Source organism: Pipistrellus kuhlii, unplaced genomic scaffold, assembly GCF_014108245.1.
Source record: "Pipistrellus kuhlii isolate mPipKuh1 unplaced genomic scaffold, mPipKuh1.p scaffold_m20_p_1, whole genome shotgun sequence".
NCBI lineage: Eukaryota > Metazoa > Chordata > Mammalia > Chiroptera > Vespertilionidae > Pipistrellus > Pipistrellus kuhlii.
In genome coordinates this window covers 53,576,776-53,591,511 of record NW_023425404.1, presented here as the reverse complement: position 1 = coordinate 53,591,511, position 14,736 = coordinate 53,576,776, and the positions used below count along the sequence as shown (strand labels likewise).

Below are 14,736 nucleotides of genomic sequence, written 5' to 3'. Positions count from 1 at the left end.
GCTGCTTCAGTCACTGCCATTCACCACAGCCACCAAGGTATTTTCATCAACACGGACTCCAGTCTCATCACTATGAAAAAATGACAACTTTCTTTAGGCATTTTCAGGATGTGTCTTTCATAGGATATGACTTTTTTTTTTTTTAATCCTCACCTGAGGATATGTTTCCATTGATTTTTTTCCCCCCTTCTGATTGCCAGCTTGGCCCCTGCCCTCTGATTGCAGGCTCAGCCAGAGGCTGTTGGCTTGAGCAGGGGGCCCTGCCCCTCTTCTCACCGGCTTGGCCCCTGCCCAAGCCTAAAGCCCCCAAGGCTTTAGCCTTGGGCAGGGCCCCCCCACACCCCTCCGATCGCCAGCTTGGGCAGGGGGTCCCCCCACCCCTCCGATGGCCGGCTCTGAGTGACCTGGGTGCTGAGGATGTTCCTGGGACCCAGCTACATATGCAAATTAAACACCATTTTTGTTGGGTTAATTTGCATACTCACTCTGATTGGCTGAGGGTGTAGCAGAGATATGGTCAATTTACATGTTTGTCTTTTATTAGGTAAGATTTTACAGATGGGGAAACTGAAAACAGAATTTAAATAGCTTGTCCAATGCCACTCAGTGTTACTGGAACTGCATTTGAACTTAGGAAGACTTGTTCCAGGACTTTAAATTGTTGTGTAATACTGCTTTCCTATGTTTCTTGGAATTTGTTTCTCTAATTTCTACATGTTTTGTTATGTTACCAGGCAGAATCCTAATTATCTCTATTATTCTTTCTGTTTAATAAACCCTCAAACTCCAGTGTAGTTATCTAGATTCACATTAGATATTTAATGACTAAAAATGGAGGTGATACTTATTTATTTGGTTACTTTAACTATTGCTTATATTAACATTGTTTTGTTTAAATTTTAGGGAATTTGAATCTGAAATTCGGTTTTACACTGGAAATGACCCTCTGGATGTTTGGGATAGGTGAGTATTTTTTATTCACACTTAACAGATGAGCCGGGACCGGTTTGGCTCAGTGGATAGAGCGTCGGCCTGCGGACTGAAAGGTCCTGGGTTCGATTCCGGTCAAGGGCATGTGCCTTGGTTGCGGGGCACATCCCCAGTGGGGGGGGTGTGCAAGAGGCATGTGGTCGGTGTTTCTCTCTCATCGACGTTTCTAACTCTCTGTCCCTCTCAATTTCTCCCTGTGTAAAATCAATAAAATATATATTTTTTTAAAAACAAAAAACTTAACAGATGAATCCTTACGACCATGCTTCTGAAATTGGGGTTTATAAAACAGTGTGCCAGAATATAAAATGGAGTCTTGTGGACAGAGAGACAGAATAATTATAATGTCTCTTCCTGAGTTATTCAAGACTAAAGAAATTTCAGTTTTGTAGCTGTGAACTACACCCTTTTATCCCATCCCCATTATTTCCAATTGGCGCTTATTAGAGACACTTGGAAAAGTCTGAGGGATACAAGCTTAGGACACGTCATTGAGGACTTCTAAATGAGCATACTTTCAATATATTAGGTATTTCTGCTTTAAAAAATTCAGAATGGGTCTTGAAGCAGAAACAGAAGTTTAATGTACTTTTAAAATGTTCTTTTCCTTTTTTTCCTGTTCAGGTATATTAACTGGACGGAGCAGAACTATCCCCAGGGTGGGAAGGAGAGTAATATGTCAACATTATTGGAAAGAGCTGTAGAAGCACTACAAGGAGAAAAAAGATATTATGATGATCCTCGGTTTCTCAGTCTATGGCTTAAATTGGTAAGTTTCAAATGCCATCTGAATTTAAAATATTAAACCAAAAGACTTTCTTTAGAAATACCCAGTACACTAAAAAAATGGCAAAATCTGAGCCTTTCGCCGAAACCGGTTTGGCTCAGTGATAGAGTGTTGGCCTGCAGACTGAAGTGTCCCAGGTTTGATTCTCGTCAAGGGCACGTACCTCTGTTGGGGGCACATCCCCAGTGGGGGGTGTGCAGGAGGCAGCTGATCGATGTTTCTCTCTCATCGATGTTTCTGACTTTCTATCCCTCTCCCTTCCTCTCTGTAAAAAATCAGTAAAATATTTCTAAAAAAACGAAACAAAAAAATCCACAAACCTGAGCCTTTTAATAGATACTAAACATTTAATAAATATTCAATATTTGGTAAATTGGTTTTACTTTAAAGATAGATTTTAATATAATGTTTTATACCTCTTTACAAGGCTGGTATACCTTTCCATGGGAGTGTGTTATTTGTTTGTTTTTAAATATAATTGGGTCATGCAGCTATATTGGAGGAGAATGTATAGGATCTAATACATGATATTAATAAAATTGAAAAAGTTTTTGTAGATAATTCTGGTATCCCTTTCTCTGCTTTTTTGAGAGTCATCATCATAAAAAATGTTTAATTTTTCATTTGTCTTTGGGCTTCTATGTCCAAAAATGTCTGCCTAACTATATTGTACTGTCTTACTTGACGTGTAGTTCTTTTATTTCTAGAACACTCTTAAGGGTTTTTTACAAAAATATCTTCATAACTACGGTAATAATGACCAGGGTTCCTTAGACATTAATGTCATTGCTTTTATCCTAAAAGAGATAAGAAAAAAGTAAATGATAAATTTTAGAATACAGTGTTAGATAATGGATAATTAGATACTTATAAAAAAAAATAGCCGAAACTGGTTTGGCTCAGTAGATAGAGCGTCGGTCTGCAGACTGAAGGGTCCCGGGTTTGATTCCGGTCAAGGGCATGTACCTTGGTTGCGGGCACATCCCAGTAGGGGGCTTGCAAGAGACAGCTGATCGATGACTTTCATCGATGTTTCTAACTATCTCTCTCCCTTTCTCTCTGTAAAAAAATCAATCAATAAAAATATTTTTTAAAAATAGATACTTATAAAAAAATAAATTTAAAAAAAATTGGGGGTGGGTGGTTAAGAGATCAACCAAAGAACTTGTATGCATGCACATAAGCATAACAGGTGGGGGATAAGGGAGACTGGGGGATAAGGGAGACTGGGAGAAGGTCAATGGGGAAAAGAAGGTGACATGTATTATTCTTTTTAATACTTTAAGCAATAAAATAAAATAAGTCAAAAATAAATTATAAAAAATAGGTAATTCGATATTACAATAGATTAGATAATTCTAAGTAATGGAATATTTATAGTGACTATTATAATATGACAAAATATTGATATTTGAAATTGATAAAATTTTGGCTAAAATATCTCTTGAGGGAGGCTCAACTTTTTTTTTCTTCTTTTTCCCCCAAATTTTATGTTTTAATTACACTTTACAATCAATATTATTTTGTATTGGTTTCAGGTGAACAGCATACTGGTTAGATAATCATACTTTATAAAGTGTTCCCCCTGATCTTTTCCATGTACACCTGGTGCCATATGTCATTATTATAATACTAGAGGCCCATTGCAGGAAGATTCCTGCTATAGGGCTTCCTGCTGCAGTCTCCACCGCCCTGCCTGCTCCCCTCTCTTCTCCCCCGCCCTGCTTGCTTGCTTCTCCACAGCTTCGCCTGTTTCTGCAGCACTTGGCTTCTTTCTGCACTGTCTTCAGTCTTTGCTCTGGCCTGGATATGCAAATTAACCACCATCTTGGGTGGGTTAATTTGCATACTTGCCCTGATAGACTTGTGGGCATATTGACAGTACGGTCAATTTGCATGTTTCTCTTTTATTAGATGGGATTATTGACTACATTCCCTATGCTGTGCTTTACATCCCCATGAATATATTGTAATTACAGATTTGTACTTAATCTCTTCACCTTCTTTACCTAGTATCCAATCCCACCCACCACCTCCCCACCTCCCACTAGCAACCATTAGTGTGTTCTTATCTATGAGTCTTTTTATATTTTATTCATGTATTTTTTTCTTTAACATGTTAAATGCCATGCCAGTCACCGGTGACTAAAACAGAAAGGAAGACAAAACAGGCTTGGTGCTTAACATGTTAAATTCCACATATAAGTGAAATCATATGGTATTTGTCTTTCTCTGACGACATATTTCACTTAGCATAGTATCCTTTAGGTCCTTTTATGCTGTCACAAATGGTAAGATTTCATTCTTTTTTCTTTTTAAAAAAAATATATTTTATTGATTTTTTACAGAGAGGGATAGAGAGTTAGAAACATCGATGAGAGAGAATCATCGATTAGCTGCCTCTTGCACACCCCCTACTAGGGATGTGCCTGCAACCACGGTACATGCCCTTGACCGGAATCGAACCTGGGACCTTTCAGTCTGCAGGCCGACACTCTATCCATTGAGCCAAACCGGTTTTGACGATTTCATTCTTTTTTATGGCTGAGTAATCTCACCATTTTTTTACCCACTTGTCTATTGAGTGTCACTTGGGTTGCTTCCATATCTTGACTATTGTAAACAATGATCATAGGGGTGCATATATATTTTTGAATTAGTGTTTGGGTTTCTTTGGATTTATACCCAGAAATGGTATTGCTGGGTCATAAGGCAGTTCCATTTTTAATTTTTTGAGGACACTCCATACGGTTTTCCATAGTTGCTGCACCAATCTGCATCCCCACCAATAGTACACATGGATTTCCTTTTCTCCACATATTTGCCAATACTTGTTTGTTAATTTATTGAAGATAACCATTTGACATGTGTAAGGTGGTATTTTACTGTGGTTTTAATTTGCATTTCTCTGATGTTAATGACATTGAGCATTTTTTCATGCCTTTTTGTCATCTTTATGTCCTCTTTGGAGAAATGTCTATTCAGTTCTTCTGCCAATTTTTAAATTTGATTGTTTGGGGGTTTTTTAGTGTTGTTATATGAGTTATTTATGAATTTTGAGTATTAATCTCATAAAATATATCATTGGTGAATATCTTCTTGCATTCATTAGGTTGTTTTTATTTATTTATTTATTTGTTTGTTTGTTTGTTTGTTTATTTGGGAGGTTTTTTGCTGTGCAAAAGCTTTTTAGTTTTTTTGTTGGTTGGTTTCCCTTCCCCAAGAAGCTGTATCAGAAAAAATATTACTAAGAGAAATGTCAGGTTGTACTGCCTAGTTTTCTTCTAAGAGTTTTATGGCTTTCAGTCTGACATTTAAGTCTTTAATCCATTTTGAGTTTATGCTTGTATATGGGGTAAGAATGTGGTCTAGTTTTATTTTTATTTTTGTATGTATCTGTCCAGTTTTCCCAATACTATTTATTAAATAGATTGCCTTTATTGAGTATTCTTGCCTCCTTTGTCAAATGTTAATTGACCATGTAGGCATGGGTTTATTTTTTAGCTCTCTATTCTATTCCATTGATATATGTTTTATGACCAGTACCATGCTGATTTTGTCAAGTATGTCTGTTTTTATGACCAGTACCATGCTGTTTTGATTACTAAACCCTTATTGTATAGTTTGATATCAGGTAATGTGACAAATCCAATTTTGTTCTTCCTTCTCAAGATTGCTGTGGCTATTGAGATTCTTGTATGATTCTATATAAATTTTTGGACTATTTGTTCTAGTTATGTGAAACATGCTGCTGGTATTTTGATAGGAATTGCATTGAATCTATAGATTTTCTCAGAAAGTATAGACACTTTATGTTAATTCTTCCTATTCATGAGCACAGTATATGCTTCCATTTATTTGAATCTTCTTCAGTTTCTTTCTTTTTTTTTTAATGTATTTTATTGGTTTTTTACAGAGAGGAAGAGAGGGGGATAGAGAGCTAGAAACGTCGATGAGAGAAACATCGACCAGCTGCCTCTTGCACACCCCCTACCGGGGATGTGCCCGCAACCAAGGTACATGCCCTTGACTGGAATCGAACCTGGGACCTTTCAGTCCGCAGACCGACGCTCTACCACTGAGCCAAACCGGTTTCGGCAGTTTCTTTCTTTAGCATCTTAAAATTTTCCAGGTATAGTTCTTTTACCTCCTTTCTTAAATTTATTTCTAGGTATTTTATTTTCTTTGAGATAATTGTAAATGGAATTGTCTTCTTAGTTTCCCTGATAGTCATTATTGGTGGTTTGGTTTGTTTTTTTAAAGCAACCAATTTCTGAATATTTATTTTGTGTCCTACAACTTTGCTGAATTCATTGAACAGTTCTAGTAGTTTTTTATGAAATGTTTAGGGTTCTTTGTAATATACCATCTGCAAATGATGAGTTGTACTTCTTTTCAATTTGGATGTCTTTTATTTATTCTTGTCTGATTGCTGTGGCTAAGACTTCCATTCCAGTATTGTGTTAAATAAGAGTGGTGAAAGTGGACATTCCTCAATTTGTTCCTCATCTTAAGGGAAACGCTTTTAGTTTGCCCCCACTGCATATGATGTTAGCTGTGGGTTTGTCAAATACAGCCTTTGTTATGTTTAGGTATGTTCCTTCCTTTCCACTTTGCTGAGTTTTCATCATAAATGGGTGCTGATTTTGTCAAGTATTTTCTGTATCTATTAATATGATCATATGATTTTTATCCTTTACTTTTTTAATGTGGTGTGTCATGTTAATTGATTTGTGGATTTTGTAGCATTCTTGCATCCCAGGAATAGATCCCACTTGATCATGGTTAATGATCATTTTAATGAATTGCTGAATTTGGTCTCCTAATATTTTGTTGAGGACTTTTGCATCTATGTTCATCAGGGGTATTGGCCTATACTTTTCTTTCTTTGTAGTGTCTTTATCTGGTTTTGGAATTAAGATAACGCTGTCTTGGTAAAAAGCTTGGGAGTCTTCCCTCCTCTTGAATTTTTTGGAATAGTTTAAAGATAGGTGTTAGTTCTTTGAATGTTTGGTAAAATTCATCTGTGAAGCCATCTGGTCCAGGACTTTTTTATATTGTAAGGTTTTTTTTTTGTTTTGTTTTAATATATTTTATTGATATTTTACAGAGAGAGAGGGAGAGAGAGAGAGAGCTAGAAACGTCAATGAGAGAGAAACATTGACCAGCTGCCTCTTGCACACCCCCTACTGGGGATGTGCCCACAACCAATGTACATGCCCTTGACCGGAATCGAACCCGGGACCTTTCAGTCCGCAGACCAATGCTCTACCACTGAGCCAAACCGGTTTTGGCTGTAAGGTGTTTTTTTTTAATTACTGCTTCTATTTCATTCGTTGTTATTGTTCTGTTCAGGTGTTCTGTTTTTTCTTAGTTTTGGAAGATTGTATGTTTCTAGTATTTTATCTATTTCTTCTAGATTATCCAATTTGTTAGTATACAGTTGTTCCTAGTATTTTCTTACTATTTCTGTGGTGTCAATTGTTACTTCTCTTTCATTTCTGATTTTATTTATTTTGGTCCTCTATTTTCCTTGATGAATCTGGTTAAAGGTTTATCAATCTTGTTCAGCTTTTCAGAGAACTTACATCAGGTTTTATTGATCCATTGTGTTATCTTTTTAGACTATTTTATTTCTTCTCTGGCCTTTATTATTCCTTCCTTCTACTCACTTTGGGCTTTGTTTGTTGTTCTTTCTCTAGTTCCTTTAGGTGTAAGATTATATTGTTCATTTGAGGGATTTTTTATTTCATGAGATACGCCTATAATGCTATAAATTTCCCTCTTAGGACTGCTTTTGCTATGTCCCATAGATTTGGAGTTGTCTTTTTATTTGTCTCTAAGTATATTTTGATTTTTTCCTTGATCTCATTGTTAACCCATGTATTGTTTAGAACAGTGGTTCTCAACCTTTTTAATGCCCTGACCCCTTAATACAATTCCTCATGTTGTGGTGACTCCCAACCATAAAATTATTTTCGTTGCTACTTCATAACTGTAATTTTGCTACTGTTATGAATCAAAATGTAAATATCTGTGTTTTCTGATGGTGTTTTCTGTTTGGATGATTTATCTTTAGATGTCAGTCATGACCCACAGGTTGAGAACCGCTAGCAGGGTCGCCTAAGACCATTGGAAAACACAGATATTTACATTATGATTCTTAACAGTAGCAAAATTACAGTTAAGAAGTAGCAACAAAAATAATTTTATGGTTGGGGGTCACCACAACATGAGGAACTGTATTAAAGGGTGGGGGCATTAGAAAGGTTGAGAACCACTGGCTTAGTAACATATTATTTAGCCTCTGTGTATTTGTTTGTGTTTAGTTTTTTCTTGTAGTTTATTTCTAGTTTTATACCCTTGTGGACAGAGAAGATGCTTGATATGATTTCAATCTTAAGTTTTTTTCGAGACATGTTTTGTGTCCTACAATGTGGTCCATCCTAGAAAGTGTTCCATATGCATTTTAAAAAAGTTTATATTCTGCTGTCTTGGGGTGAAATGCTCTGAAAATATCATCTAGTCTAGTGTGTCATTTAAGGCTTCTGTTTCCTTATTGATTTTCTGTTTGGATGATTTATCTTTAGATGTCAGTTGGGTATTAAAATTCCCTAGTATGGCTGTATTACAGATGATCACTCCCTTTATGCCCCTCAAGTATACTTTCTATATTTTGGTGCTCCTATGTTGGGTGCATAAATGTTTAAAAGAGTTATATCCTTTTGTTGGCTTGATTCCCTTATCATTACGTAATGTCCTTTGTCTCTTATTACAACCTTTGTTTAAAAGTCTATTTTGTTTAGTATAAATATTGCTACTCCAGCTGTTTGGGTTTTTTTTTTTTTTTTTTTTTTTTTCATTTTCATTTGCATTAAATATGTTTTTTTCCATCCCTTTACTTGCAGTGTGTGTGTGTGTGTGTGTGTGTGTGTGTGTGTGTCTCCATCTGACGTGAGTCTCTTATAAACATATGTAAAGATCTTGTTTTGTTATCTATTCAGCTACAGTATGTCTTATGATTTGAGCATTTAAACCATTTGCATTTAAAGTAATTGTTGATATATATTAATTACCATTTTGTTATTATCTCTCCCCCCCCCCTTTTTTTTCTTCTTAAAGCAACCCCTTCAACATTTATTGTAATGTTGATTTGGTACGTAGTTATGAACTCCTTTAGCTTTTTTTTATTTGACAAGGTCTTTATTTCTCCTTCAATTTTAAATGAGAGCATTGCTGGGTAGAGTAGTCTTGGTTGTAGGTCCTTGCTTTTCATCCCTTTGATTATTTCAGGCCGATTCCTTCTGGCCTGAAAATTTTTGTTGAGAAATCAGCTGACAATCTGATGGGAGTTTGCTTGTCGGTAACTAAATCTTTTCTCTTGCTGCTTTTAAGATTCTCTTTTTGTCTTTAACCTTTGGCATTTTAATTATGATGTGTCTTGGCTATGGGCCTCTTTGAGTTCATCTTGTTAGGGATTCCCTGCACTGCCTGAACTTATGTCTGTTTCCTTCACCAGGTTAGGGAAGTTTTCTGTCATTTTTTTCAAATAGGTTTTCAATTTCTTGCCCTTTTCTGCATTCCAGCATCACCATGATGCTAATGTTGGTACAGCTGAAGTTGTCACAGAGGCTCCTTACCCTGTCCTCACTTTTTTGGATTCTTTTTTCTTTTTTCTGATTTGGTGTGTTTTGCTTTCTTGTATTCCAAACTAGAGGCCCGATGCACAAAATTCATGCAAGAGGAAGCTTTCTTCCCCCCGCTGCTGGCATCAGCTTCTCTCTAGTACCAGGGATCCTGGCTTCCCTCGCAGAGGGAGGCCCTGCCTACCAGGCGAAGCCTGCTGGTCGGTGGCCTGGGCCTCCCTCTTTGGGGCAATCATGGAGCCCCCTGATTGATTGCCCGCAAGCTGGTGGCCTGGGCCTTCCTCTGCAGGGCGATCATGGGGCGATGGCCAGTCCCCCGACCAATCACATTGCACCCAACATGGTTGGCTTGGCGCCAGTGGGTGTCATAGCATGGTCCTGGATGGCTGTCCTGATGGTTATTGCTCTGTTTTGCCGTTCGGTCGATTTGCATATCACATATTATTATATAGGATGGCTGCTTTGATTCTCATCTTTATTTACTGTCCTGTTGAATTTCTGTAATTCACTCTTTTTTTGTTGTTAATCCTCACCCAAGGATATTCCCCCCATTGATTTTTTTTGAGAGAGTGGAAGGAAGGAGGAGAGACAAAGAAACATCAATGTGAGAGAGACACATGGATTGGTTGCATCCCACGTGAGCCCTGACTAAGGCCAGGGATCGAGCCCGCAACCAGAGTACGTGCCCTTGACCAGAATCAAACCTGGGGCCCTTCAGTCCTTGGGCTGATGCTTTATCCACTGAACCAAACTGGATAGGGCTATAAATTATTCTTCATTTCAGTTAGTGTAGCCTTCATTTCTGACTGGTCTTTTTTATTCTGTTAAAGTTCTCACTAAGTTCATTGAGCATCCTTACAACCAGTGTTTTGAGCTCTGCACTAGTAGATTGCTTATCTGGAGTTTTTGTTTCATTTGGACGTGTTTCTTTGTCTTCTCATTTTGGCAGCCTCCCTATATTTGTTTCTATGTACTAGAGTTACTACATCTCCCAGGCTTGATAGAATGACTTAATGTAGTAGGGGTTCTCTAGGGTCCAGTGGCATAAGATGGGCTCTCCAACTGTATCCCTGTATGGGCTGTGAAGACCCTCCTCTTATAATTGAGCCTGGATTGCTGTTGGCACATCAGTGGAAGGGATTTACTCATAGGCTAGTCAGTGGCAAGGAATGGCTGCAACCACCGACCATCAATTTCCAACCACTGTGGAGGGTCACCTGTGCAGGGGTCTAACCCGCTTTTGGCTCTGGCGCCACTGAGTCTGCCCCTTGTGTGTGTCACTTGTGGAGATAGTTGGGTGGTGGTCATTCAACTTGGTCTGAAGCTGTCCTTAGGTTGCACTGGCTCTGGGGCCTCCCCATAGATGCAGGCCAAGGTCAGCTGCTGCTTGTGTTCTGCCCCGGGCCACCCAGCATGAGCTACAAAGTGATCTGCAGATGTTTGCTACTTGTGCTGGGCTTGGAGGTGTCCAAGAGAGACCAGCTATTAACCATGGCTGGCTGGCACTAGTGCCAGATCTGGGGCCACTTAATGGTATGGGGCATGCCAAGGCCAGATGCTGCTTGTTTGAGAGATTTTAAGTCTGAAGCATGAACCAAAATAAGCCATTCCTATGGAAAAGCCACTGGAAAAAGCTTGTGTGGGTCCACAATTTGGGTAGTGTAAGGTCTCAAAGAATCACCAGGGCAGGTGAATAGTGATAGCCAACTTGATAGAGACTCAGATATGGTCCCACCTGCCTGCTCTGTGGTGAGAAGACTCAGAAAAGGAACAATGGTCTCTGTCAGCATTTCTATATGGGAGCGAAAGTTGTCCTTCCAGTTCTTGCCCTGATGCCAGACAAATCATTTCCCCTCTGCATGCCCCTGGACTAGAGCTCAGAGGGAGTGAGTCTAAGCTTGTGAGTGGGCCCTTTAAGAGAAACTGCCTGGGACTCCGGCAGACCTCTGTCTCCCTCAGCCACAATCCCCTCTGGTTTTTATATCCAGAAGTTATGGGGGCTTATCTTCCTGGCACTGGAACCCTGGCATGGGAGGCCTTATGTGGAGTTGGGACTCTTCACTCCTCAGGGGGGACGTCTGCAGCTGAGATATTCCTCCCAATATCTAAACAATACACACACACACACACACACACACACATTTTATAGACAGGAAGGGAAAGGGAGAGAGAGTTACAAACATCGATAAGAAACACCAATCAGCTGCCTCCTGCACACCCCCTACTGGGGATCGAGCCCGCAACCAAGGTACATTCCCTTGACCAGAATCAAACGCAGGACCCGTCAGTCCTTGGACTGACGCTCTATCCACTGAGACAAACCACTTAGGGCTTCTCCCAATTTTTATCTGCCACATGTGGGTGTGGAACCAGTTCATTCTACATGTCTATCCTTTCTATCAGTCAGTGTGGCTGGTGGTATTTTTGTGTTTTTTTGTGTGTTTTTCCCCCCAGAAAGAGGACAAGAGAGAGAGAAATATTGATGTGAGAGAAAAACTGATCAGTTGCCTCTTGCATGTGCCCCAACCAGGATTCAAACCCACAACCTGGGTATGTACCTACTGAGAATCCAACCCACGACAATGCTCCAACCTAGCCACAATGGCCAGAGCAATGTGGCTTCTTTAATCCCTAGTTGTAGGACTTCCATTCAGCCAGAATTAACATAGTTCTGGATGTTTATTGCTCTGTAGTTTAGTTGTAATTTTTACGTGGTTATGGGAGGAGGTGAGTACCATGTTTACCTATGCCACCATCTTGACTAGAAGACCCTTATATAATATTCTTATAGGTGTTTTATTAAGAGGTTACACTGGGTAAACCTCTAAATTAACTTAATCTTGGGATTCTATGGTTATATATTGTTGAAGCTATTAAAAGTAACAATTAATTGATGCTATCTTGGTATTGGTATTGAAGAGCAATGACATTATTATAAAGTAAAAAAAAGAAATCATAATCTAGACCATCGCTCTTGAAAGAATGGTCTGCAGACTGTTCAAGATAAGTATAAAAATTGTGTAGCTATTTAGAAATTTTGTTAACATTTCACATTGTCACAACATCCAAACACATGATCTATTTAGTAACTTGTTTTTATTGTATTTAAAATATCAGTTCCACGATGGAATGAAAATTTTTAAACACACACACACACACACACACCCTGCCCCCAATACTGGCCCCTTCACCATAGGTATTCTGAGAAACACTATTCTAGACAATCCTCAAATTCAAATAATCAGCCCTAGAATGGTCAGCAATAATCTTAACATTGTACATGGCTAACAAGGTGCATATTAAATTCTTATTATTTTTTTAAAATAAATTTTTTATTATTATAAATGTTCCTTCCCCCACCACCACCACCATTCTCTCCTCCACCAGGTTCCCACCCCATCCTCTGCCCTTTCCCCACTCCCCATTGTCCTCATCCATAGGTGCACAGTTTATGTTCAGTCTCTTCCCACATCCCCCTCTCCCCTTTTCCCCGAGAATCGTCAGTTCACTCCCCTTCCATACCTCTGATTCTATTATATTCAACAGTTAATATTGTTCATCGGATTTTTTTTTTTAATTTCCTTGGTTTTTAGATTCACTTGTTGATAGTTACGTATTTGTTGTTCATAATTTTTATCTTTATTTACTTTCTCTTCTGAAAGAACCCCCTTCAGCAATTCATATAATTCTGGTTTGGTGGTGATGAACTCCTTTAGGTTTTTTTTATTAGTGAAGCTCTTTATTTGACCTTCGATTCTGAATGATAGCTTTGCTGGATAGATTATCTTTGGCTGTAGGTTCTTACTATTCATCACCTTGAATATTTCTTGCCTTTCCTGTCTGGCCTGCATGGTTTCTGTTGAGAAATCAGCTGACAATCGTATAAGTGCTCCTTTATAGGTAACTACCTTCTTTGCTCTTGCTGCTTTTAATATTCTCTCTCTGTCTTTTGCTCTTGGAATTTTAATTATGATTTGTCTTGGTGTGGTCTTCTTTGGGTTTCTTTTGTTTGGAGTTCTGTGCGCTTCCTGGACTTGTAAGTCTAATTCTTTCGCCAGGTGGGGGAAGTTTTCTGTCACTATTTCTTTCAGTATGTTTTTGATATCTTGCTCTCTCTCATCTTCTGGGACCCCCATAATTCTGATGTTGGTTCGCTTGAAGTTGTCCCAGAGGTTTCTTACATTATCTTCAATTTTCTGGATTCTCTTGCCTTCTAGCTTCTGCGGAGGAGTGTCTTCTGGCTCTTTATGTTCCAACTCTTTGACTTGATTCTTGCGATCTTCCCTTCTGTTTTTAGGACTCTGTATAATATTTTTTATTTCAGTCAATGTATTCTTTATTTCTTGTTGATCCCTTATCATTTCTTGTTGATTCCTTATTAATTCTAGTTGATCCCTTTTCATATCCTCATAGGTCTTATCCATCTTTTCTAGGAAATTCTTGAAAAACCTTATAAGCGTAGATTTGAACTCTATATCCAGTCGCTTTTTGTCCTCCATTTCTTTTGTTTGTGATCCATTTCATTTCGGCATTTCGCAGCTTTCCTGAGTTGGTAGCCTTAAAAGTCTCTGTGTTCTGCTTGGATGGGGCGGGGTTTCAGGGTGGAGCCTGCAGCTTTGGCTTCCGCCAGCCCCGCCCTATAAGGGTCCTTCAGTACTCGCTGCCAGCACCTCTGAGAGAAAGGTGCCCTCGATTTTCGCCTGCTGCCAAACAGTCTATACTCTCCCCCAATGAGCCCAGTATTGGGGTTCAGTTCAGTTGGTAGTGGGATTGGAGGTGGCGTTCAGAGCAGTCTGGAGCCCCAGTCTCCTTCCCACCAGGGCAATTCCATGGCACAGCCAACCGTCCCTTCTCTGCACGCAATGTGCGCGCCTCCGGGACCTCCTTTCGCAGCTCCCCTGGGATTCCGCCTCACAGCCCAGCTCCCTATGGATGAGCCTGGGTCCCCGGGGTCTGGCCTAGAACTGGGGTTCAGGGCAGTCGGAACTGGGCCCAGCACAGTCGGAGCTTTTCTCTCCTTCCTGCTAGGGACCGCCAGCCAGGCACTCAGCCGCCCCTCCTCTCCGTGTGCGCCGCGTGTCTCCGTACCTTAGGCTTTTACAGCTCCTCCGCGCTTCCTTCTGGTTTTCTCCTTGCTTCTCGTTGTAGAATTTCCAGTCAGTCGACTTTCCTGTAGTTCTGGGTAATGTCCATTTTATATTTTAGTTGTATTTTATTGAAATTGTTGTGTGCGGCTGCAGCTAGGTGTTTACCTGTCAGCCATCTTGGAACGACATCAAATTATTATTTTTTTATTTATGGGATAATCAGGAG

At 39.3% G+C, this 14,736-nt stretch overlaps 1 protein-coding gene across 2 annotated transcripts in view; it reads left to right on the top strand.

The window, feature by feature from the left end:
• The window catches only part of BUB1B (BUB1 mitotic checkpoint serine/threonine kinase B), a 70,780-nt gene that overhangs the window by 14,055 nt on the left and 41,989 nt on the right, over positions 1 to 14,736 (top strand). For both annotated transcript variants that reach the window (XM_036446291.2, XM_036446283.2), the window contains exons 3-4: positions 904 to 963; positions 1,615 to 1,759. In XM_036446291.2, coding sequence (XP_036302184.1) covers positions 904 to 963; positions 1,615 to 1,759 — 205 coding nt within the window. The remainder of the gene's footprint in view (positions 1 to 903; positions 964 to 1,614; positions 1,760 to 14,736) is intronic.